The sequence below is a fragment of the Musa acuminata genome, chromosome BXJ2-5, assembly GCF_036884655.1.
Source record: "Musa acuminata AAA Group cultivar baxijiao chromosome BXJ2-5, Cavendish_Baxijiao_AAA, whole genome shotgun sequence".
Lineage (NCBI taxonomy): Eukaryota > Viridiplantae > Streptophyta > Magnoliopsida > Zingiberales > Musaceae > Musa > Musa acuminata.
Window position 1 is genome coordinate 18,997,614 of NC_088342.1, and position 27,894 is coordinate 19,025,507.

General features: G+C 36.2%; 1 protein-coding gene across 2 annotated transcripts; it reads right to left on the bottom strand.

The window, feature by feature from the left end:
* Nucleotides 1-27,102, bottom strand: LOC135612567 (uncharacterized). 2 transcript variants are annotated; one of them, XM_065109004.1, is made up of 17 exons: nt 26,659-27,102; nt 26,239-26,296; nt 24,519-24,649; nt 22,697-22,870; nt 22,333-22,584; nt 22,123-22,217; nt 21,901-21,982; nt 21,408-21,617; nt 19,146-19,205; nt 11,585-11,667; nt 5,569-5,858; nt 5,392-5,483; nt 5,168-5,297; nt 2,141-3,336; nt 1,741-2,045; nt 524-691; nt 1-269 (listed from the first exon to the last, which is right to left on the bottom strand). In XM_065109004.1, the coding sequence occupies exons 1-17, from the start codon at nt 26,902-26,904 to the stop codon at nt 164-166; spliced, it is 3,678 nt and encodes a 1,225-aa protein (XP_064965076.1). In that variant the 5' UTR covers nt 26,905-27,102; the 3' UTR covers nt 1-163. The 2 variants fall into 2 exon arrangements, with proteins under 2 accessions (XP_064965076.1, XP_064965077.1); XM_065109005.1 differs by having other exon boundaries at nt 24,519-24,689; nt 26,659-26,738.
* Between the last annotated feature and the right edge of the window lie 792 nt (nt 27,103-27,894).

The window sequence follows — 27,894 nt, forward strand, 5'->3', positions numbered from 1 at the left end:
CTAAAGAATATACATGCGAGCGCCTTCCCTAGGATACACAAGGAATTATATAAATAGAATAATTGCTTCTCATCAGCTACCTCCAAATCAAAATAAAGCTCAACACTGAATGCGTGAGTATTTGTATTTATATTGCAGCATTGCAGCCATCAACAAATTCGACCTAAGGCACTGCCTCCTTGAAGCAGCAGGCTCGAGCCAACAATGCCACATCCTCACGAGACAATAAAAGGGAGCCAGAGCTTAGATAGTGCCGTAAATCTCGAGACCTGCATAATACAGAGAATTAGATTAACCACATCGAAATGGAACAAGATCAATGCACATTTTACTGAACTTGGTAATTGGCCAGACTATCACTCACGAAGTATCATATCCAAACTAAGTCCGGGCATAAATTATCAGCCTAGATCTGTGCCAATCCGTCAATCAGGATTATGCTTAGATAGCTCAATGTGGCCACAGAATTATTCTTTTGCTGCTAGAGATTTCACAGGAAAAGGGATTTCAGTATTGATATTACCTTCGGTGACTGTTTTCCTTCATGCTCTCTGAGATCCGTGCACTCTCAAATCGGGATATGTGGCTTGTAAAGGACAAGTAATCGTGGAACCCAGAGCCTCTGAGGGTCATTGACAACCTAGCAGGAACTAAAGGAAGAAGAGCATCCATAAGAGCACATTGTTGTTTCCTGCACAGTAGCAGCCAAGTAGCCAAAATGCTTAGCAATATACTCTCTTTATGAAAAACAACATGCATACATATATGTGTGCAAGCACATGCATGTAAAGTACAATTATATAGAAGATAAGGCATCAAAACGCATGGGTGTTTTTCAAAAGCTTAGCAGGAGATGCCAACATTAGAACCACGGCATCCAACTCTTTTCCATCAAGGGGTGTCACAGTTATTACTAAGGATTGAAATATTATACCGTACCGGAATTTCGACATTCGTTCAGTACAGTACGATACTATATACCGAGCGATATATCGTTTGATATATATATATATATATATATATATATATATATATATATATATATATATATATATATATATATATATATATATATATATATATATATATATATATATATATATATATATATATATATATATGATCTTTTACTAGTTACCGCCCGAAATTGAAGACCTCGGTTATTACTACTTTCAACAAATATTCTCAACATAAACAAAATAGCTCTTATCCCGTCAGAGGTAAAAGAAAATTGATCTTTTACTAGTTAGTAACACAAGTAGATATCTGGAAGCAATTATGGCAAAGCAAAATATATGACGCGTTACACTTAGGAATAAAATTATATCTGCATTGGTGTCTAAAAACCATCTAATGGAGTGTACTAAGTCAAAACTTGCTCTTTATAGCGTCTTATCTTCTAAAATGCCCATAGAAAGGAAACATTGCCAAGAATAAATTAATTTTGAAATTCATTAAAGATAGGAATTTAGACTTGCATTCTTTTGGAATGCAGTCACTTTATAAAAGTTTCATGATTAGATTAAATGGAAACCTCACATTGTTAATCGACTATTTTGTCCACTTTCAACCAACATCACAAGAGGCTACAATCATTCTGAGTAGATGAGCTGAACTCTCAAAGATATTAAACTGAAAATCCAAATGATTTGAACTAGTAAAGATAGCTTTTTGGCTATAAAGCATACATAGCCGATATGCAAATATTCAGATGTTGTTTAATCAGGAATAAGAACAAACCTTTCTAAGGAAATGCCATGACCTATTTCCCTTAAATTCAAACCATGATTAGACAAGTTCTGTGTATTGGTACTTTCCAGGCTGAGTAGCTTTCCCATAGCCATAGCATTAGTGCTGGAGGCCAGCATCTCCAATACTAGAGTCTCCGGTTCCATAAAGACCATATCTGGGCATGTCTTGGCACATTTATCTGTGTAAAGACATAGACCATGCTGAACATATGTGGATCCCATCTCATATTGCCTATCATACCAGGAAAAATCATCTGGCTCAACAGAGGGTATTAATGATGGCTCCAGAATGTCCTGTACAAATATATCTAACTTGATCAGAATGTTCTCACATATAGGAAATTAAAATATCCAGAATATCTAGAATGAAGAAGATCAAAGCATCTTACATTTATGAGGGGGTTAGAGCGACTGAACATGATATCAGTTTCAGAGATCAAGTCAGTAAGTCCAGAAGCAAGGTCCACAACCGAGTACTCCATCTGGTTTTTGCTTAAATATGTTCTTAGTTCTTCCCGCTGGTTACGTAATCTTCGCCATGTTTCCTGAACTGAAAAGACATGTGGAGATCTTTCACATCTCCCAGGAACTAACCCAATGGAAAAATCAACTCGGCTACATTCATCCATAAATTGATATCCACTAGCTGGAAGTTCAATTCCATCTCCATTAGCTGGAAATTGAACCCCATTTTGGGAATCACCTAGCTCCTCATTACCATAAACTGATTCAGCATCAACCTCATTTATATTGCTGACAGGACACAAATTGACCTCAGTTATGGATGCAGTCAAATTGTTAACTTCTCCTGGTGAGTCATGTATTGGATTAAGTAAATCAATTAAATTAACAGGTATGGTATTGGAAGATACTGCCATAGATATGGCATTGTCTCTCCTGCTGATGTCAGATTCAGCTATAAAAGAAGATTCAGGAACGCACGACACTTCCTGCACTTTGAATGTGTCACAGATATGTGAAACAGATGCAATATCAGAACTTTCCAGTAGAGGCTGAATACAATTCCTTTGAGACTGATATTCTAAATCAACTAGTGGCCTCAGCGGGCTTACAACTTTCAGAGTTTGTAAGCTGCACAAATTGGACATGTCTGGCAATGGACAATAGCTTAGATCAGCTGACACAATTTCTGCAGGTTGAAGTTCAACAGCACTTGGTTCGTCATCAGACTGGGAAGACAGTACGATATGAGCCCTCTGCCTAGTTCTTTGTTGTTGATCAAATCTTGCAAATGACTCCGAAGCATCAGAGAAGTCATCAAGATCCTTGGCATCTGCTGGAAACTCTGTAGAGTCTAGATCTGACTGCTTCCTCTTTAATTTGCTTTTCTTTCTCTTGTTGATTACATTATGGATTTTTTCAACTTTTGCAGAACCAACCTTTTCTGCTGGCTTGAATTCCATTAACTTTAAGTTGTCTTCCATTGAAAACATTGATCTGCTGATCTCATCCGCCACCTTTTCTGACAACTCACACTGAAACCCCCAAGGAATTATTCTTGGAATTACCAGATGCACAGTGTCTATGTCAAATTGAAGGGGACTGCAGGTGTGTAAATTCCTGACTGGATAGTAGGAATGGAACTCATAAACAGCTGATTATAAGAAAACACGATATAGAAAACAGTACATTTTGGTAACTTATATTAAATAATGCTTGTCACATAATTTATCAATAAGAAACACTGAAAGAAAAAGATCACTGAATGCAACATATCAGAATGACAGCTAAATCAGGGTTATGGTATACCATTCAAACCTCCAAAATGTAAATGCTTGCTTGCAGTTAAAATTAGGTTTACAGTTGCTACTAGCATGAGTTGATGCATCCATAGCATATCTGTGCTCTTTTGTGCTATGATAATGCTCCTTCTACTAGCATGAATTAACTAATAATATGAAAACCAAGAATCTCTCGATCAACTTTGTTCGCTTGCTTAATACAGAAAATGCAACTATTATGGGGACATCCATGACACTAAACATTCCTTAAGTCTTCAGTAATTAAAAGCAAACACGTTGAGAAATAAGAGAGTGGCATGATCTACATAAACTTGACCAAGAGATCAGTGTAGGATATGTTTTAGTTAACCAACCTAGTCTCCAAGCTCGTGAGCCTTTTCTCATCATATATCACTTTACATACATAAGAAAAGGCAATATAGTTTTTATTGACATAGAAAAAGTCTATGATAGGATTCTTAGATATTTATTATAGTGGATTTTAGAAAAAAAAAAGATGTATCCACTAATTATATTGATGTTATTAAAGATATGTATGATAATGTTGTTAGTATTGAAACAATAGGAAGTGTGTCTAATGAGTTTTCCTATTAGCATAGTATTACATCAAGGATCTGCATTAAGTCTCTATCTTTTTACATTGATAATGAATGAACTTACTAGTCATTTACATGATAGACGTCCTTGACGTATGTTATTTGCTGATGATATTATCTTAATTAATGAAAGCCTAAGTGAAATTAATTATAAACTTGAGCTATGGAGGCACTCATTAGAAACTAAAGGGTTTAGATTAAGTAAAACTAAAACTAAATATATAAGATATAATTTTAACAATTCTAGAAATAGATAGGAGAATATAGTTAAATTGGATGGACAAGAAATTCTTTAAATAAAATTTTTAGGTATTTTAGATCAATTATTCAACACGATAAAGAGATCGATAAAGATATTATTCATGGAGTAAAAACAGAATGATTAAAATAGCGAGGGCATTAAGAGTCTTGTGTGATCATCAAAATCATTTGAAATTAAAAGAAAAATTTTATAAGACAATTATGAGACCAACAATGCTTTATATATCTGAATGTTGAGCAATTAATAAATAACATATACAAAAAATTTACGTAGCCAAGATGAGAATATTAAGAAAGACGTATGAAGTTATTAGGAAAGATAGGAAAATAAATATTTTTATTCGTGAACAACTAGATATTGCTTCGATAGAGGATAAAATAAGAGAAAATCATTTAAGATGATATGAGCATGTGCTTAGAAAACCTTCCTATGCAATAGTCAGAAGAAGTGAAATGATTAATGTTAATGGTACGAGGAGAGATAGAAGAAAACCTAAACAAACTTTAATAGAAACTATAAATAAAAATTTTAAGTACTCTAAACTTAACTAAATATATGGCCTTTTACATATCTTAATGATGACAAAAGATTCATATAACCGACCTCAAATAGTTGAGACTTAATGACTTTGTTTTTGTTGTTGTATACAAAAAAATATATTAAACAAACAAAGAAGTTCAATCTCACCAAGTTCAGGTAGTACAATGTCCAAGATGAAGACTTTCTTATGCCACAAAATGGTTCCATACTTCCATGTAAAAAAGTTCATTGCATATATCAGGAGTAGCTACTTACCTACATGATACTTGTTACCTTGGCACCAGAACTGAAGCAGCATGATGATCTTACGAATATCACCTAGACATGATATAATTAACTGCTCCAGTAGGTGGGCTGAAATTTGAGCCTTCTCAGAAGCACAAATCTGCAGTACGATACAATTAATCACTAGACAGTTTTTTGACCAAGGTGCTCTTCTGAACAAAAGGAATACATGACATTGAAGTTGAATCTCTTACCATATATAAATGCCAAAACAGCTCTGCAGCTGATGGTAGCTCAAAATTTAAAACCAGCCGATTCAATAGTGGGGGTAAGACAGGATTCTTGCCTGCCCATCAAAGTTGACAAAACTAATAATGCTAACAGGATATAACTTGATTAAGAAACTCTTTAGATATGAACCACAAACTCACTATTGCTTGTAAGTATTATAGGTCGTTTTGCAGTTTCTGCCAGTTGAAGTACAGAAGATATAAAACCACAGTCTTCCTCAAAAACAGTATCCACATCCTCGAAGAGAATTAATGTCTTAATTGCAACTCTGTTCTCTTTGTTCCGGGAGCATTCAGTATGAAAATTCTCTTGCATATCAGTAGGAGCTTTTAATGTGAAACTCTCAAATTTCACATTATCTCTCGTGTTTGGCATGCCTGGCACTACATCAAGATTTTGCTTGCTTGAGCCTATGGTATCATCAAAGGACCTGAACAAAGCAACAGAAATAGTTCAAGTTATCATCATCAGTACAATTATCTTAAGAAGTTGTTTCGATAAAAGTTTACAATCATGATGATACAGCATAATATTCATTAGATATGGCATTTAAGATGGTGGATTTGGCATCATTCTAGTCTCAAAAATAAACAAGACAAATAATGCCTATTGGAATAAGTGGTTTCTTCGTGTTCTTGCTAAAATATTTTCAGAGGATGAGCCCTGGATCCATGAGAAGATTGCTCAACATGGGTAACCAGCATCTAACTGCTGCTGTAGGGATGACACTTCAGAGGACGAACCTTCCTCAAACCAATCTCCTTGAAACCAAGAGGAAAAAAAGTTGCAATCGATAGTTTAAAAGCTGCTGTAGGGAATCCCAGAAAGCTTGGGCGAAAACGCAATCAAAGAGAATGAAAGTGGTTGAGTCAGTATATAAATGACATACAAAGCATTGGTCTAGTTGACAGTGGATGATGTTGGAGATAAAGCTAGAGGTTGGCAATCGGTTCCAAGAAAACTTCCAAAGGAAAATTTTAATCTTTGGAGCAATCCTAAGGCGCCAGATCGCCTTCCAGCCCTGCCAAGGAGCCTCCTAGGTGTAGTATCTAGTTAGATGCCCATAGGAACTATTCACTATTGTACCGCCTGAAGGATTAAAGGTACAAACATAGAAATTAATGCCAGGATGCTGGGGGAGATGAATGGATTGGATACTACCATGAAACAAGGGTGAAACAAAGTTTCAAGAGTTGTAACATTCCAATGAGAGTTAGAAATAATATAAGAAACAAACTAGTAATTACTCAATACATCCATTCCAATAAATATGAGCCATTTGTTAAATGGAATATTGTCAAGCCAAGGGTCTTCCCAGATCTTGGTGTTACAACTGCTGTTTATAAGTTTCCGAAAACCATCCTTAATGCTTGAAGTCAGATAAAGGATAGATCTGTACATTGGGGAAGTTCTATTACGAACTAAGAAAATCCAAGGGTGAAGGTTACCATATTTAGCAAGGAAAACATTGACCTAGAGGACATTGTGAGAGTTTAGGATTGGAGTGATGTGTTTGACATAAATAGCTTTTTTAACAGTTTTAAGATCCCGGATACCAAAACCCCCTTCCTCCTTGGGGAGGAAGATGTTGGCCCAATTGATCAAATGCATCTTGTTATGATTCTGGTTATCATTCCAAAAGAAGTCTCAAGAGAGTGTGGAGAATCTAAAAATCAGCTCGTTAGAAATCCAAGAGCTAAAACACTGAGTTGGAAGTGAATTTATAACCGAGTTTGTAAGAACCAATTTACCAGCTTGGGAAAGGAGGTTATTGTGCGACCCTTGAATCTTCCCAAGACCTTGTCAATAAGGGATGTCATGATCATTTCTGATCCAAGTATATGCATCAAAACTTTACAAAGATTTTCAATTACATACTAGGTAATTTAACATATACAAGCATACAGTGATTTAAAAAGCGCTAGGCGCCAAAAGGCGCTAAGGTCCAAAAACGCCCGAAGCGCTCGGCGCCTGGGCTCGGGCGAGCGCCTAGGCGGTGCCTCGTTGAAGCGAGGCGCTTGGACATGAAGCGAGGCGCTCGGGCCTCGCCTCGCCTCGCCTCGCCCGAGCGCCTAGGCGAGCGCCCGAGCGCCTATTGAAATCACTGCAAGCATAAGCAAACTTCAGAGTGTGTTGACACTTAACAGTGCATGTTATGTTCTTTATGAAGTTTTATATTTGTATTTTGTAATGCTCTTACTCCTATGGTATCCTTTGTAATTTAATCCTGGACTTTCAAAACATCAAAAGGCATTAACCTATGGGATAACATATGAAGTATTTCCTAATCGTGTCAGATAAAAACTTGCACCCTTTCTTCACATAAAAGGTCATTCAGACCAGTGATTTAAAAAGGCACTCGGGTGCTCGCCTAGGCGCTCGGGCGAGGCAAAGTGAAGCCCGAGCGCCTCGCTTCACTTCCAAGTGGCGCGCTTCAAAGAGGTGCCGAGCGCTCGTCGGAGCCCAGGCGCTTCGGGCGAGCGCCTAGGTTAAACCAAGCGACCGAACCAGGATTTTAGGTCTGATTCGATCTCCGATGTTTTAGTTGATTCAATCGAACCAACTAAAATCGATATCAACTGTCGCTGCCCAACCCTAACCCTGCTCGTTGCCGCTGCCGCTCCCGCTCCCACTGCTCGCCGCTGTCACTACTCGCTACCGCTATCGCTGTCGCCGCTCCTGCTCCCGCTCCCGCTGCTCGCTGCCACTGTCGCTGCTTGCCGCTACCGCTGTCGCTTCCTCTTTTCTCAGTCAGCACCCCCTTACACTCCTCTTCCTTCTTCTCCTTCTTTATGCTATTAACAGTACACAATTAACAGTATACTAATAATAGTATTTGTATTTATTAGATTAATAATATATTATTTTGATTTTAATACTATTAATTTTTATTTATTTGAAATTATTGTTAGGTTTCAAGATAAATGGCAAGTGTACAGAGCAACACAATAGAGTCTCCAATGGCATCAAAAAAAGATCCTGCATAGAAGTATAATTATCTGAAGGATCCGAAAGATCTTAATGCAGTGACTTGCATATTCTGCGATAAGACTACTATAGGTAGTATTTTTCGTGCAAAACAACATCTAGTAGAAAATTTCAAGAATGCAGCAGCTTACAAAAAGTATCCACCTGAGGTAAAAGAAGAGTTACTGAGTTATATGAATGAAAAGAAGACACAAAAGAATGAATCTTACGGGAATTTACCAGAAGACAATGTTGAACATCTCAGGGATGAAAAAGAAGATTATTCTATGAGTATTAACCCAAGTGGGAAAAAAGTATACGACAAAAAAGGAAAAGAAGTTATGAGTATTAAGAAGGGTAAAAAAGAACCGATGGATCTATATATGTTCCAAGGATCCTAGAAACAAGGGCAAGCAGGAGGCTCAAAATTTAGACAAACAAATATAAGTGATGCTTGTGATAAAGAAATAAGAGGAAGAACAATTCAACACATTGCTCGCTTCTTCTATCAAGTTGGTCTTCCCCTTAGTACAACTCGTTTAGACAGTTTTAAAGATATGATTGAAGCTATTGGAAGATATGGTGTAAGATTAAAACTTCCAAGTTATTATGAGATGCGAGTTCCATTGTTGCAAAAAGAGTTGAATTATACAAATGACTTACCAAAGGGTCGAATCATGGGCAACACATGCTCTATTATGTCAGATGTTTGGACTGACAGGAGGCGCAGGAGTATAATTAATTTTATGGTTAATTGTTCTTTAGGGACTATGTTTGTGAAGTCAATAGATGCTTCCTCTTTTGTAAAATCTGAAGACAAGATATCTGATGTACTTGACAACTTCATGGAAGAAATTGGAGAACAAAATATCGTTCAAATCATAACCGACAATAGAAGCAACTATGTATTAGCCGGTAATATTCATCTTTTGAATTTGTTAATTATTTTATCTTCAATTAAATGTGTTAAACTCTTAAGTCTTATCATTTTTGTTATCCTTTGTCTCAGGTAAATTGCTTGAAACAAAAAGACAACACTTATATTGGACTTCATGTGCAGCACATTGTATTGATTTAATGTTAGAGGATATTGGAAAGATCTTAGACATCAAGAAAACATTAGAAAGGACAATTTTGGTTGTTAGATTTCTTTATAATCATATTGAGGCTTTGAATATGATGAGAGAATTTACAGGGAACAAAGAATTAGTGAGATATGGTGTCACCCGATTTGCTACTTCATCGACATTACAGAGTGTGCATCGTCAAAAACATAATCTGATAAACATGTTTACCTCTGAAAAATGAGTGACAAGCAAATGGGCAAACGAAGCAAAAGGCAAGAGGGCTGTTGATATCATCTTAATGTCATCCTTTTGGAATCATATAGTTTATATATTAAAGGTAATGGACCCTCTTGTTCGAGTCCTTCGATTGGTGGATAATGAAAATAAGCCTGCAATGGGATATATTTATGAGGCTATGAATAGAGCAAAGGAGACGATTAAAAGATCTTTTAATGAAAATAAAAAAAAATATGAGAAAATTTTTACAATCATTGACGAAAGATAGAATTGTCAACTGCATCGTCCCTTACATGCAGCAGGATATTATTTGAACCCTGAATTCTTTTATAAGATTAAATATGTTGGGTTTGATACAGAAGTTTTGGATGGGTTATATCAGTGCGTTACAAGATTAGTTCCCAGCCTTGAGGTTCAAGATAAGATTATTCATGAATTATCTTTATATAAAAATGCTGAAGGTCCTTTTGGAATTCCAATGATCGTTCGATCCAGGACAACTACGTCTCCAAGTATTAATAATTTGATATAATTAATTTCATATATATTATGTTAATATGTTATTACTAATAACATAAATTTTGCAGCTGAATGGTGGAGTTTATCTAGAAATTCCACCCCGAACTTATAGCAATTTACTATCAAAGTACTTAGTTTGACATGTAGTGCTTCGGATTGTGAGCGAAACTGGAGTGTCTTTGAGCATGTAAGGATCACTAAATATTTTTGTTTTAATTAATTTATTTATTTAGATAGATGTATTAATATATTTTTAAATTATATGACATGACAGATTCACTCAAAGAGAAGAAATCGGTTGGAACATCAACGATTGCATGATCTTGTATAAATAAAATATAATCAAGCTTTGAAGGCTCGTCATGATTTACAAAATAGAATTGATCCAATCTCATTGCAAGATATTGATGATTCAAATGAGTGGTTGGTGAGAGAAATAGGTGCTAACTTGTAAGATGCCGAAAACGAGCTTGTATTTGAAGATGATAGATTGACATGAGGAGATATGGCATGAACTTCAGGTGTTGGAGAATTACAAACATATATAAGACAGATGACAAAGAGAAAAATGAGTGCAAAAGCATCAAGCTCGGCTCCTGCTATTGTTGAAGACATAGAATAAAACATATTTTGATAAAGTCGAAGAACAAGAGGAAGAGGATGAATTTAATGAAGATGATTTGTGTGAAAATAACGATAATATTGATTATGATGAATGACTTTGATATAAAATTTTATTGTTTTGAATTTTGAAACTTTTTGTTAATGTGACATTATGATTTTATATCTTAGATTTTCTTAATTTAATAATATATTTTTATTTAAAATTTTAAATAATTATATTTATTAATTATATTATATATTTTTAGCACCTCGCTTCGCTCAGGCGAGCGCTTGGGCGAGCGCCTAGCGCCTCGGGCATTTTTGGACCTTAGCGCCTTTTGGCGCCTGGCGCTTTTTAAATCACTAATTCAGACATCAAATTTCAAAGTCAACAGCCAAGTTAAATAAGTGAGAGTTAGGCATGATCAAAAAACTTCTTGCCATGATTGCAAAATCATACAAACCAAGGGTTCTAGCACCAACTAATGCTTTAAATTCGGAGTAACTTGCTTAATTTTAGTTATCAACAAACTAGACCAATCAATTACCCTAGTGATATAGAAACATTTCAGAAAAACTTCAGAAAATGTGTACAATAAGAAAAAAAACATGCAAACATATAAAGGGATGCTATAAAAGTTAACTAAAGCCAAATTTAACTAGATGGAACAAATGATCAAGGAAGACCGCATGGTTTAAGCACAAAACAAATAAGGTAGCAAATGAGAAGCAAAAAAGGCATGCTATGAAAGTTTAAATAAACCATCTGTTGTATCTATGTGATCCCATTGCCTCTTGAAATTTGCGCTTTATATTTGTACCATTTCTCAATTCAGATGCATTAGCCTGTTAAAGAATTAGAGGTTGTAAGCACAAAACAGAAACAAAAAGCAACTAGGCATCAGTGACTTTTGATCTAGAGTAAAATGATAAAAGTAACTAATGATCAAGATTGTGAGATCTATATACAAGTCTTAAGCATGTTAGTAATTTGGCATTTTCCATCTGAAATTGACTTGCTCCAATTCCAGGCAAAGAAAACAAATAGAAACTATTACTGCATCATTACTCTTAAGAGAGGATTATCTTGTATCACAAAAGACAGAAATGGGTTTCAACCATTCTAGTGCACAAAGTTTCAATTTTAGCTCTTGAACTTAATATCCCATGGTCCATGCTATACTTTTACCATTTCCAGTATGCAAAAGAATGTTGATCACAAGCATTTCTCAGTATACATATAGAAAGCAAGAGTTAACAACATAAAATTATTAAAGGGAATTATCCAAAAAGAAGTAACTAGATTTATATGCTACCATTGAACAGACTTGCCTTTTTAGATAACGAAACAAACTCAAGGGCCAGGCATCATACTGAAATATAAATGTTGTATCAAGGTTTGCAATTTCATGTACTGATATTGTACACGGTTAGGACTCAAAATGTTACATACCGGTGTACCGAGAATAAATACACCTCCATGTACTGAGTTTCGAAAAAAAGCCTAAAAGAAAACAGGAAAAAAAGAGACTACCTAATATATGGTAAAAAATATCATCCTGTACCAGGGAGCACAGACCTTATACTGATCATACCAGATGGTACAGGCCCCTGTATTGACCGAACCATCCAATTTACCTTAGTCCACAAACCGATAGGCTGCTCGACCAGTAAACACTGCTTGTACTATACTGAACAGTATTGCAAATTATGCCCTATGATCAACACCACCAACAAAAGTCTTATTGTCATGTTCATGCCACACAGAAAATCCAAATTTTGAAGCAACTGGAATGCCAAATAGTTGCAGCATAGAAGAAGCTCCAGTCTTCCTTACAAAGAGAGAGGATATCCAGTGTAGCTCAAGGCACCTTCGAAGTATAGTGTCTCCTCTAATATCCTTTTCCTTTTTGATCCAAAAGGTCCCAAGATTTTGTCTTCAAATAGATGAAAATTTAATACCAATATGAACTGAGATAGCAGGCAATACCCTACACGGGACAAGCAACTAATCTTTAACACAAATTTGAACTTGTCAAGGTTTTCTCCAACGTATCAGATATGGTTTCTCAGTCCTAGTTCAGAATCCCAATGTTGTATGAGCAAATGCATGAGAAAACATGACTCGATATGCTATTGTAAAAACCTATAAGAAAGATCAGCCAACAGAGAACAATTATGTGAAAGAAAGAATTGGAGCTCCAAACAGAAGAGATATAATGAGAAGGAAATGGAGTGCCATGGTCACTGATTTCATAGTTCTCTCATTTGCTTTTCTGTTGGCCCATGTTACAGTGCAAGTGAGGTTGATACTGAAATCCAGTCTGAAAGAAAATAGGAAAAGCACAATGACTTCAACTCACAAAAAAGTTCCTAAGCAAAAATTAAGGGTCCATAGTCCATACAATAGGACCATGGCAGTCATGGGATAGAAGTGTGCATGTGTGAAGTCAAATGCCAGAGAACTTCCAAAAGAAAACCCAGTGCTTGCTCTGTGTCCACACCCTGCACAGAACAGCAAATACAATACACAAACAGGTGAACATGACATGAATAGTCTTATGCCTCTACCTGCTGTGCTATTTTCCCCTGACACACAATAGATTTATCAGATGCCTAAGATGACTTCAGTAACCATTAGATAAGGTGAATCGAAATTCTTTTATATCACTACTATAATGCACAGAAAGCAATACTGGACATATTTGAGAACTTTTACTTAATGCTAACGTTCAAATGTGAAACATATCAGTGATGGAGAACCATCTAACCTTATAAAGGATTCAAGAAGGATTTATTCTAGGCAAAGGAATCAACAAAAATAATAATTAATTAGTTGGCCCAGAAACTCTAACGGTTGTGTTGAAAATTGAAGGCATACAAGTTTCCTAGGAGGTTACTCTTAGGAATCATTACCTATAATGATTGTACAAAGGCTCCTAAACCCTTATAAATTAGGGCTCGTCAATGGAAGAAACACTTCAGATTTGAATGAAAACACTTGCATTTTCTCTACTCTTCCAGCCTCTTACTCTCCTCTCCAATTTCACTCCTCTCTTGCTCTCTTGCTCTTACTTCCTATCTACTTCGCTCTTTCCGTTCGACATCAGTTTGGTGTTAGAGCTCATCAAAAACCTGCCTTGTACCTCAGTGAGTCCCAACCAGCAGCAAAAGCTTCAATAAACAATGCCACCACTCATGGATCCTTGCACCTCCCATGCCAATCCCTTGCATGTGGACTTGGACTTTAGGGTGATTGTCCCTAACTTCGAAGCTAACTGATTGAACAATTGTTAAACCTTTTAAGTTGAATTCTAGTGTGGCAAAGTATTTGGCTCAATTTGAGGAACTTTTACTTGGGTATGAAATGGAGAAGGACCAAATCATCACTGTCTGAAGATTTGTTAATAGGTTAAGGCCTGACATCCAACGAGAAGTCTCTCTTAGTGTCCCTAACACTATAGAGGAAGCTTCCCGATGAGCCCTTGAGATTGAGAAGTACCTCAAACTTTATCTGACTCATTGAGCATCTTCTCAATCTCACAACAATAGAACTATTTCCAAATCTACCCCCAAGTAGTGGCTTTGTCAAGCAAAAAAATACCACTACTAGCAAAAGTCCTAGCCCACCCATGAATCGTTTAACTCGTTTGGTCACTGATTCTCAAACTAGTTTATCTTCAATCCAATGTCACTACTACCATAATAAAGGTCACATTGTCTCTTGTTGTCCTCAACATACCCTTACTTTAAAACAAGAACTAGAGGATCAAATCAAGAAAGTAGACCAAGTAGTTGAACCCGAAGCCTACTCAAGTGATGAAAAAATTGAAGATGCTCATGTCAATGTTGTTTGCATCATTCTCTCTACTACTAGTGATTCCAATGAATAGAAGAGGACAAGTATCTTTCAAACTTTTATCTGAACCAAGAAGAGAACTTGCAAGTTGGTTATAGATGGGGGTAGCACTATGAACATAATCTCAAAATCTACTATCAAGAGACTAAACCTTATGGTACAATCACATTCGACACCATTCAAGATAACCTGAGTTGACAAAAACACTTTACATGCAACTAAGAGGTTCCTGGTACCAATCAAAAATGAAAATAAATGATTACCAAGATGAGGTTTATTCTAACATTCTACCAAAGGGCATTGCCCACATTCTTATAGGTTGACCTTGATTGTATGACCTCGATGTTACCAATCATAAGCGAGAAAACATATATTTTTCAATACAAAGGTAAAACATCATATTGTGACCAATGAAACCATCGAAAAAGGACAAATATAAAAGCCCCAAGTCCCATCCACAACCCCCAACACTTATTGGATCTTAAATTTTTTAAAATAGAGTATAAACAAATTTTGTGTGACTATTATTGCTAGAGAAATTTCGAGCCCCTGTAATACTCCTAACCTAACTCTTGATGTTAAGACCTTGTTAGATGAATTTTCTGATATTATACCTTCAGAATTAACTAGTGAACTGTCACCCTTAAGAAATATCCAACATACTATTGACCTTGTCCTAGGATCACAACTCCCAAATCTCCCACGTTACAAGATGAATCTTAAGGAAAGAGCTAAGTTAAATAAGCACGTTGGAGAACTTTTGGCTTAAGGAATTGTGCGACACAACCTCAGCACTTGTGTTGTTCCTGCCTTGTTAAACCCAAAGAAAGATAGGTCTTTAAGGATGTGTGTTGATAGCCGAGCGATTAATAAGATAACAATCAAATATCGTTTCCCGATTTCTCGACTTAAGGATATACTAGACCTTTTTGTCGGATCTAGTTGATTTTCCAAAATTGACCTAAGAAGCGAATACCACCAGATTTGTATTAGACCTAAAGACGAATGGAAAACAACATTCAAGACTCAAGATGGCCTATTCGATTGGCTAGTCATGCCCTTTGGTCTATCCAATGCCTCAAACACTTTCATGTGCTTTATGAACTAAGTTTTACAACCCTGCATAAGCAAATTTGTTATAGTTTAATTTAACAACATATTGATCTTTAGTAAGACCAAAGAGACTCATTTAGAACATCTTTGACAAGTTCTTGCTACCCTTCAAGTTGCTAAGCTCTATGTCAATCTGAAAAAGTGTTCGTTCATGCAAACACATGCCATATTCCTCAACTTCATCATTTCTGCCCAAGGTATTATCACTGATCCAAAAAAGAACTACATCATTTAGAGTGTCCTAGACCTAAAACCCTTTCTGAGGTTCAAGGTTTCCATAGATTAGTCTCCTTCTATAGGAAGCTCATTAGAGGGTTCAGTTCCATTATGGCACCTTTCATTGATTGTCTAAAGAATGGTGAGTTTTCTTGGACCCTGGCTACTACCAAGGCCTTTGTTAACATCAAAATGAGAATGACCATCACTCCTGTTCTTAGGCACACTTAGTAAACCCTTTGAGGTCAATTGTGATGCCTATCGCCTTAGTATAGGCATAGAAAGAATTCTAAGTCAAGAGGGTTAACCTATCACCTTTTTCAACGAGAAACTCAATGATGCAAAATAATATTATACAACCTATGACAAAGAATTCTATACAATTGTGCAATGTCTTGTTGTCTAACCACAAGAGTTTGTCTTGTTGTCTAACCACCAAGCTCTAAGGTACTCAAATACCCAAAAGAAGTTAAATGTCTGATATGCCAAGTGGGTTAAGTTTCTCAATAAAACTCTTTTGTAATTAAACATTGTTTTAGCACTCAAAACAAAGCTACTGATGCCCTTAGTCAAGTTTCTACAATCCTATCTACCATGAGTGTCAAGGTCATAGGATTCGAACGATTAAAAGAAGAGTATATCCAATGTCCATACTTCACCCAGATCTACCAAGAAGTCTAAGATGGAAACCTTCATAAACATATCAACTTTATTATTAAGGATGGTTACCTTTTTCGATCCACTAGATTATGTTCCCAAATCCTCCCTTCGAGACCTCCTTGTTTGGGAAATGCACGCGAGCGAATTAACAGGTCACTTAGGCCAAGACAAGACTATTGTATTAGTAAGGATAGATTTTACTAGCCTCCCTTAAAGCGATATGTTGCTCAAATAGTGTCACAATGTCGCACTTATCAAATTATCAAAACTCACAAACACAATCCTGGCTTATACACCCCTTCCACTTGCCGCAGAACTAGCCCACTCCTTCGTTCAACATATTCATGATTTGCATACTAAGATTCAACATAAAATTGTCATAAGTAATGAAAGTTACAAACTTGTTGTTAATGAACATCATAGAAGTTAAGAGTTTCAAGTTGATGATTATGTCTTGGTTCATATTTGCCCTAAGAGATTCCCTAAAATCTCATTCAAGAAGTTGCAAGCCTGATCCGTTGGTCCTTTCCTCATCATCCAAAAACTAGAATCTAATGCATGCATGCTCAATATACCTTCCGATTTAAATATAAGTTTAGCTTTTATTATGAAGGATTTAACTCCATATCATGGTACTTTTGAGCCGCCTCCGTCTACCAATGTTCTTGCATATGATAATCCTCCCAAAGCACCGACTCTCTCACAACAAAAGAAAATGTAGAGGCTATTCTTGATTATTGTCTTATTACGTCTACTAATAGCATCACTCAACACTTTCTTGTCAAGTAGTGTAATCGTCTAGCTTCCGTTGTCAGATTATTTTGAAGGAACTTCGTGACTTTGCACTAGATTATTGGACCAAGATCTTGCAAATCACTCTCTAAGGTCAAATTCTTTTCCAATTGGGGATAAAGATGGAGAAATCATCTAGTTTTAAAGGATTTAAGGATTTATTCTAAGTAAAGAAATCAATAAAAAAGTCATTAATTAGTTGTCACTACCCAAGCCTGATGGGATAACTGACTTATCATTTTTGTTTGGCCTAAACCACTGATCAAAATGCTTAAGCTGAAATTAATAGTAATACACTCATTAGACCCTTATAAGCTAATCTTAATCTTACCTATTTTTAATGTGAAACTAATCAAGGTGTTATGATTTCCCCCACTCAGGGCTTGATGTCCTTGTCAAGACCCAACATAGCCCAGATCAAACCCTAGTATAGTGCATGTAAAACGTAACCTAATGATGGCTCCAAATCGTGATGAATCCTTTGACTCAATCCACGAGTAGCTCTTTCCTACTTAAGCCCCCTTACCATGATCAAATACTAGGTCAGCTCTGATATTAAATGTCACGACTCGAGCCTGATGGGCTAACTGGCCTATCAACTTTGTTTGGTTCAAACTACTGGTCAAAATGCTTAAACTGAATTTTTTTTAGTACACTCATCAAAACCCTTATAAGCTAATCTTAATATTGCCCACTTCTAATGTGAGACTAATCAAGGTGTTACAATTTCACCCCACTCAAGAGCTTGACATCCTCGTCAAGGCCCAGCATTGTCCAGATTAAACCATAGCATGGTGCATGTGAAGTGTAACCTAGTAGTGGTTCCACTCCGTGATGAGTCCTCTAACTCCATCCACGGATAACCCTTTCTTACTCAAGTCCCGTACTATGCTCCAGTACTAAGTCGGCACTGATATCAAATGTCACGACCCAAGCCTGATAAGCTAACTAGCCCATCAACTTCGTTTAACCTAAACCACTGATCAAAATACTTAAGCTGAAGTTGATAATAATACACTCATCAAACCCTTATAAGTCAATCTTAATCTTGCCCATCTTTAATGTAAGACTAATCGTGGTGTTACAAGTTGGCTTAGAAACTATAAGAATTGCGTGCAAAATTAAAGAATCTTTTGCCCTTTCTAGGTACTAACCTTGGGACTCTATTTTTGTATTAAGTATACTCTTTTTCTTCTCAGCGGTAATAAATTTTCTTAAAGTTGTTTAGGTCTCATTGAAGTTATATTTTTTATTTCTTAAGGGCATACAAGTTCCCTATGAGTTTACTCTTGGAAATCATTGCCTGCATTAATTGTACGAAGGCTCCTAAACTCCTATAAATAGTGGAGCTTGTCAATGGATCAAACACTTCAAATTTGAATGAAAAAACTTGCATTTCTCTACTCTTCTAGTCTCTTACACTCCTCTCTAATCTCACTCCTCGCTTGCTCTCTTGCTTTGTGTTCTACATCAATCAGTGTTCAGGTTACTTTTAACCAACATTAGAAAATGTACATAAAGAAAATTGTAAACAAAACTCAAATTTAAGATTGTCAAATTTATTTTTTTCTCACCAGCTTACATATGGCAAAGGTTGAATGATATTCTATTTCTAACATTCTTTAATGAAACAATTGTATGCAAAACAAGTATTTTAACACAAGGCAAAAGAAATCAAGAGTACCTCAATTATTATAAAGCCTTGCTCTTTTGCACAGGCATATATGGCAGCAGATTTTCCACTCTGCAAAGACCACAGATGAACAACTTGTCTAAGTGGCAATTTAGTTCAACTCATTCATCTTAGTCACTAGATGTGGGTGAGATGATCACATGATAAAAGGAACAGTAAGTCACCACCACTTGCAAATATAGAAAATGGGGGAGATATGATTTATGATTTCATTTTTTTTCTAATTTTCTTTGGTTCTTATTCCAAGTATATGATAACTTTTCAATTAGAAGATCAATTTTCTATTGCTATATATAAGGTTAAGTTATACAAAGTTCTAGAGTGTAAGATACATCAACATAAAATTCCCAGCATGGTCAGTATATCTTGAAGCAGGTCAAATGAAAAGTCCACTGTCTAGCATATGTGCATGATGAGCAGGGATTATCAATAAAAATCATAGAAAAACTAAGTACATTAGTACCAAAGATAATGAAAACAATCAAACAATGAGATTTTACTTCATAAAGCAAACCATATTATGGGTGATATATCAACCATCATATCAAAGTTTACACATGATATTTATCTGGAGAGTGTTTCTAGTAAAAATTTGTAGATAGAATCATAAAGAAAATTTAGTTTTAGTTTGTCCTAGCAAGGTTTCTACTATTGGAAACAACAAATACAAATAGATGACCATTTATCTGTAGTAACCATTGACTCGCAAATATGTTTGAAGCAAGGTATGCAATTTCGTACCGTACTGAAGTTTCGACGTTTGCTCAGTATGGTATAAAACTGTATACCGAGCGATATACCACTCGGTATACCGCTCGATATATATATATATATATATATATATATATAAGGCTAGGTCGCATCGCCTCAGCAACATCGCCTTTTCCTTCTCCCACGCGGGGCGACGTCGCCGAGGCGACGCAACGTCGCCTCGTTTATATATATATATACATACATATATATATATATATATATATATATATACATATATATATATATAGGCGACGCGACGTCGCCTTTTATAAAATATTTATGTATATTAATATATATATATATATATATATATATAGGCGACGCGACGTCGCCTTTTATAAAATATTTAAGTATATTAATATATATATATATATATATATATATATATATATATATCGTTCCGTCCGATAACGGACAGTCCGTGTACCGGTAAGCTGACGGACCAGTACGTACCGCCCGTACCGGGCGGTATTATTCGAAATTGCATACCTTGGTTTGAAGTAACACATACCAAACATAAATAAGCTGTTTCTAGTTAACAGCTTAAAGCAATGTGAAAAACAAGTAGGATACATGTAATAGAGCAAGTTTAACTCTTCCCAATCTGGTACCAGAATGTGCATATCTGCTGTGGCACCTTAACAAATGACAGAAAGAACTAGAAATTAAGTTTTAAAATCCATGAGGTACACCAGAGTATTTATTGGTCCGACAAGGGACTGACACATGGATTGGGCAATTTTGTTTGGTCCAGTTCAAAATAAGATGCACTGGATGGTAAGTACATACCCGGTTTTTTTATTTCTCTCTTAAGTTTCTGTAAATCATTTTCGGCCGTAAATTGACAAGGTTCTCAAAGTTGTAAACCTGCTTTTATAGAGCCTTTGGAAAGTTTACAACTTCTAGAAAACTATAAACAGCAACAGTTGTTTGCAGAGATTACTATTCCCCTCTATCTCTCTCTCTGCTGCAACTACAGACAAAGCTGCAAATTTAAGCTCCACCACAACTGCAGCTGCATCTGCTGAACCAACAGCAGCCTTCACCTCCGCATCTGCCTCCTCTCATCACCACCGCCATCCTCTCCTCATGTCACCACCATCACCTCCTTTAATATGCATTGCATCTCCTTCACTTCTCAACTGCCTTGTCCTTCACCACCTCCGCCTTCTCTGTTGGTTCCCTCTCCACCATCATCTCCACCTCCCCCATCTTCTCTCCTATTTCTCTTTCTCTCTCTCTCTCTCTGCTCTGGGCGGTATTGACACATACCGAGTATTGGTACATCAGTTCATACCAGAACCATATTTGGCCCAGCAGCGGTCAACCATATTGGCACCAGACCAAGTTTCTGAGACATGATATCATCAAGAAAATTAGAGAAAATCAGATCCCAGATGATTAGTTAACAGAAAGTTCTAGAAACACAACCATTATCAAATCTATCAAGAACAAAGACACAAAAAAACAGATACTAATTATTTGCAAGTCAATACGCACCCCAACTGGCCCGGTAATCAAAAGCACATTGCTAAGTTTGAAATCATCTTCTCGGTCATCCATATCAAATTCAGTCTCAGACAAGATTTCATCATCTTCAACTGTATAATGCTCCCTAGAGCTACATTTCTTGCCACTTTTTTGACCTTTGTCATGCCAAGACTTGAGCCATTCACTAAGCTGTCTAACTGATTGAAAATTTCCACAGACCTGCAGAACCAACCTGATAAAGTTAGCCTCTCGTATCTGAGATGTTGATCAATGATAAAATAAATTTTATGTGATAGCAGCAGGATTTTCTTTTTGGTAGCATATCTGCTGACTAGCACAAACCAAGCAGAATGAAAAATCAAGCATATTTGGTAAGGCACAAGTGCCAATTATCCATACTAATGCAGGCTAGTGTGCCTGTCCTTGCTCTGATCAAAATTCAAAATTGTTAGCTTTCTGTATTCCAAGAGCAGCACAAGGAGAGAGCAAACTTGAATCTCACCTCTGAGGCATTTTCTGGCTGGTACTTGGCTGTCCAGAGGCTACATTCAGTGCAATACTCAGAACGTCTATAGTATGACAACCTAAAAAATTCAGAAACAATTTCCGGGGAAGCCAAGATTAAAAGTTCAACAAACAAAAGGCTACAGATAGAGATTATCCAAAAGTTGACATAGTCCCTATAAGATCTGCACAAAAAAAAGAGAATTTCCATATTTCTTACCTTTCTTTATGAAGTTCATCCTGATGCCTGCTCTCTGAATTTTCTACATAACTACCACATCTTGATAACAAAGGAAAGTTGCTATTTAGATGGTACTGGAAATACATATACAGTCAGAAGAATGGTGCCAAAAGAACAAAAACAACAGTGAGGACCTTACAAACACATACATGATTAGTTTTGAGCATGTAACAGTCAGCAATGAAATACCTCTAGGTAGGGCAATAGCTGCTGCTTTTCATATTGCCCATCAGATACTACAAATGTGGTTATTGTGGAGCTCTTTTCTTCTGTGTTTGATGTTTGATTCATGTGCATCTCCTCAAGAAAAGAAGTATCTAGCCTTAAAGGCTTAACTAAGCCCCCACAAACCACTAAAGAATCTTCCAAAGCACGACCACCATAGTCAAGGGTTTGCTCCATAAAGTTCCAATTACCCCAATCCAATGAAACGTCATCAACCTAAAACCGAAAAAAGAGCAAGATATACTACTGAAACAGTCATATTTAGGAACATCATATGCTGATAACCTTTACAGAAAGTCAGAAAGTAGAAACCAACATAACTATGCACCTGAGTACCAAGTATATGAACAGGTGCATAAGAAATAACTTCGCCCCACGTATACCAAGGCAATTGCCTGTCCTCCAACTTCTTAGTATCTTGGACCTCTCGCAACATCTTGACTTCTTTTCTAGAAGTGAATAATGGGTGCATCTGCTTTCCTGCGGATAAGTGCATGTTTTCCTGTTAATAGAAACAATAGTTTGTTCTCAGTCAATCTGACAGAACAACCTAAATTACATAGGGTTAAAAAAATTATAATTGAAAACTTTTACAAAAAGGTGAAGCCTAGTTATATTGTTAATAAAACTCATCTGCTGGATAGGTATAACAGCTAATATTTAAAATAGAGGATTGGAAAGACATACAGATACAGAAAAAAAAGAACTGAACTGTAAAACCCCACGGTCATGTGACTCCAGCAGGAAAAAGAACATCATGTTTACACATTTTATAGGACCCCAACCTCCTTGAGAACCAAACCTCTCTTTAATTTTTAAAATTCTAAATGGCTCTCTACAGGAGCCATGTAAACCTTTTTCATAAAGGCAAAAATGTCAATGTATGATTATGCATAAAAGGTAGAAATACAGTATGATCATTCTAGAACAAAGATTGCATTGCCTAGACAAAAGGAAAACACACAAAGATACAAGAAGAGAACAATTGCACATGTAAGTACACAGGAAATTTTCTACTTGGAAAACATGGAAATGTTGACGGTGAATTATGATTGAATCAATTTGGAATTTCTGAACCATAGTCTCTGGAAACAAATTGTTGACAATTATGGGGAGCACGTGAGAGTATTATCTGCTCTGAAAATGTAAGGAAAGATTTTGAAAATCAATCCAATATCGTTTTTGGCAACTTATCAGGCAAACATGGTACCAAGATACTGAGCAGTATACCAACTTGTACCACCTAGTCTTACTGAACAAAATAATAAAAAATGGTATATCAAGGAGTATCGACCTGCATGATCCATTACTAGTGCTTGGCTGGACCAGTAAAAAATTGGTTGGTCCATGTCAGTCTGACAAGTACTTTAAACCATGGTATGCAGTACCGAATGGTACCGCCCGGTACGAGCGGTACGTACCGGTCTGACGGCATACCGGTACGCGGACCATCCGGTACCACTACAGTGCTACAGAATTATACTGTAGCAGTGCTACAGTACTATAAGTAATGAAGAAACTATATAAAATTGTTCGGTACACCAGGGTGTACCGCTCGGTACGCCCTGGTGTATCACTCGATACACCGGTACCATACCGTACCAAGCCAATCTCGAAACACCGGTACGGTACGATATTACATACCTTGCTTTAAACCATGATATGAATCAAATGTTTCCATTACATGTTAGTGCAAATTTTGGAATACATACATCTTCAACCTATAAGATCTTACATCATGCAAGAATGCAGACTACACCATGTATGCAGTATTAATAGACAGGATATGACACTAAAATTCTTGAGCTTTCAATAATGTTGAACGAACTGGTCAGGAATCTGCGTTTCATCAGTTCTATTAATGTCAGACACATTACTCACAAATTTGTGATACTGTAACTGTGTAATGTAAAGAACAACATAGTTTAGAGATTATATATGAGTTAATTTATTGTCATTTATACTTAAATTATTTATAGATAATGAGAAAAAGCAATGACCAGTACATAGTGAAATTCTTCGACTGTAAAAGAAAGGTGCAGAAGAAACATTACATGAAGCTGCATGTAACTAAGGTAAATAAAATTCCTGGAACACCAACAATAATTTAGGGAATTACCAGCAAACAAAAGAGTGAAAATACTAAGTACCTCAGCTGCTAGCTTTGCCTCTAAGTGAAGATTACACTTTGGGCTGAATGGGCCATCTAGATCCTTTGTGGCATCAGATTTACTAGCATCACTACTCTGACAATTCTTCAAACTTTTGCCACTCTTATTACCTTCAAAAATGCTCCAAGGAATCAATCCTCATTATAGAATCTAAACAAAAAATAAGGAAAAGAGTTCACTTCCTCTATTTTGCTGAATGTCCTAAATAACACTTTTACAAGCAAGATATAGGGGCATGTATGAATATGCATAAAATGCATTAGCAGCATACAGAATCTTTTACCCATTGTTAAAACTGAAAATTAGGTCAATTTATATTTTCCAAAGAAGTGTGAAATACAAGAAAACAAGACTTTCTTTAGTCATGTTTAAAGGAAATACATGAGGAAATTCTGAACTTCTAAGCAAAAATTATACTATTAGGCATGAGCACTCAAATTCCTGGAAATTTCAACTTCACAAAGAGAGTAACAGGCTCAAAGGGTAAGCATTATATAGTTACCAAGCGAGGATAATGTATTTGGTCAGAATCATCTAATTTGTTCACTGATCGAGGATAATGTATTCAGTCAGTGATGCACCATTAACAATTTCATGCACATTCTCTATGGTTAATCATAGAACCCCTTGCCTTACAATTGCACTAAAATTTGAAGAATTGTCCAAGAATCCAATATTTATGACAGTAATATTTTGCACAGTTCTTCTGACCAAGTCAGGGCATGTAGATCTCAAATTCTATTCTATTCTTTAACAATCCTCAATATGATACATAGTAGATATGACATTCTTTAACCATCCTCATTACATTACAAAACTCATCTACATGAGAATCTAGTGTATTTGGGTTATCATATCTCCATTTATTAGACACAAGAAATATGTATGAATGGGAGCAATATTGATCATTTCACGTCATTCCACCATACTCTATAATTTTAGAATTATACACTGATTATGAATCCTTTTTTTATTGCTCATGCTCTCTGCATTTTTTCTTTTTAATTTATTTGAGTGCAACCTTTCTGAATTATTTTTCTTCATGTTGTTATCATGGGCTATTTTGATTTCCATTCTTTGGACATGCATACTATTTGAAGGGTAAGAGAGGCCACTAAGTTTGCCATGCCAAGAATGAAACTTAATGGTGCCTCAAATATTAACACAACACGAGTGAATTTAGAATGGCCACTAGGGTTCTTGATCACAAGAAAAAAAGGAGTCATGACAGTCCATTAGATACCCCCTGTTTTTAATAATAACATTGATACTAGTGAGACCTCAACCTAAATGACAGGAACCAATGCTTCAAAAACAGAAATTAACCAAGTCTGCATTCAGTTTCACATTAAAAAATGATTAAAGAATTTTTATCAGAACAATTAATACGTGGTATTAAACTTCATCATTTTTTGGTACAAAAGCTAATGAAAAATTTTATATGCTTTATACATAAGCATATTCAATAATTATACTGTTTAAGACTCATTAGAGAGAAGTTACTGCAACAGTTAAAGAATAGCTTATAAATATATATATTAATATGTCACATGTGCAAGCCATCTTATGCATTAAATAGTTTGTTGGGTCACTCTACAGTACATGAAAATATTGTTTTTATTTAATAATATGATGCATCTCCAATCATCTACTTCCTGGGGGCAGCAACATATTTGACGATGCCTATATGTAAACTTACCAGGTGATACCAACGAACTTTTGTTTCCCGTTCTTGGTGTCCTTCTGGTAATTGGTGACTGCAAGGGAAGTTTTAAAGAGATTAGACAATGTGCATGTAAAAAAAATCTTGAATTCAGAAGAAAAATTGTCGGCTCTATAAAGATTGGAAGCAGGGATGCAAAAAGGTAAAGATTCAATGTTGCTTCTTGAGAGAATCATTGAGAAAAAGATTGGCAACACATTGAACTGAATCTTGGCGTGTTCTCATGACTGGAAATTAAAGGGAACTCGAAATCCGGCTTGCCACCAAACTCCAATAGAAAAAGAAAAGGAACAGAAATTTGAGGACACAAGACACAGAAAACAACAAAAGAAACCTAGAAACGGTCAGATATTTAAACCTAACCCCAAAGAAAAAGACCGATCTGCAAGAAATCACCTTCTTGGGAGTTTTTGCCTTGGGTTTCCTCTTCCTCTCCCGCTTCCCCGTGTTCTCCCCCTCGGTGTCTTCCCGCTCGCTCTCCCCCGCCTCCACCACATCAGTCGCGGCCGCCTCTCCACCATCTCCCCTGGGTCGACCCCAACAAAGCTTGGACTGGACGCATCTCCGCCGCCGCTTCGCCTCGGAGGGCGACGGCGTGCCCTCGATCTCCCCCAGCATTGCTTCTTCCACGGATTTGCCCATCAGATTTCCGGAACCGATCGTTGCAGATCGAACTCCAGCCAACTGATATTCGGACCAACAACAGCTAGGGTTCGAGGAGGAGAGCACGGCGGGAGATTTTGGCGAACTCGGATGAGTTCCCGCGCTTGAGGGAGAGACCGTGGGGCGGGTTTGCGATCTCCGAGAAATTAACCGATCTCCGCGTCCATCAAGCTATAACCCAAAAAAAAAACCTTCTTTTCTATTTTTTAATCTTCGGTATCACGTGCCTTCAACGTGATAGCGCCGTAGCGGAGCCCTGACGAGGTTCTTTCTCCAGCATTTCTTAACCATAATTGAAATCGGTCATTAGTTTGTTATACCAACAACGATTTCCATCAATCATCTTGTAGCTCGCTAAAAGATATCGTTCAACATGACGTTTAATCCAATCCTAACGATATTTTATCAATTATATTATGATATGATATATCATTTCATATATTCTAAATTAATTAGATAATTAGGAATTTAATACAAAGATCATCCATCGCCTGAAGTGACTTTCCTTCCTTCCTTCCACTCATAAAATTAAAAAAAAGAAAAAGTTGTATTCAAATTTAAGTTTAAAAAGTATCAGTCTAACTTCCAAAGCAAGAATGATGATTAGTAATACCTAACTGCATCAATCTTTAAAAAACAAAAGATTTTGATCATCCGGGTGGGTGTCACAAAGAAAAAAAGAAATGAGGTTTGGTAATTCCCAGCTACGCTATTATTAATTGGACAAGAATTATCACGATAAATATTTACTTTCAACAAACTTATTGATGTAATTATTAGTTAATATTGACCGATTAATATAATAATATTAAAATTTTTATCGCTTTCTCAAATATTGGAAAAAGAGCATAATAATTGGATAATTAAAAAAAACATATTTAAGGTATTAAAATTTTAATATTTTCAATTCGATAAAATACATGGATGGATAATGGTTAGTGTGAGATTATGAGTAAAATTTTAAATATC

Coding starts and splice junctions, on each gene's coding strand:
- LOC135612567 (XM_065109004.1), bottom strand. CDS start 26,904: ATGGGCAAATCCGTGGAAGAAGCAATGCTGGGGGAGATCGAGGGCACG. Junction 22,871..24,518: donor AGGCAAAGCTAGCAGCTGAG/GTACTTAGTATT, acceptor TTCTATTAACAG/GAAAACATGCACTTATCCGC. Junction 3,337..5,167: donor AGGTAACAAGTATCATGTAG/GTAAGTAGCTAC, acceptor CCTACTATCCAG/TCAGGAATTTACACACCTGC.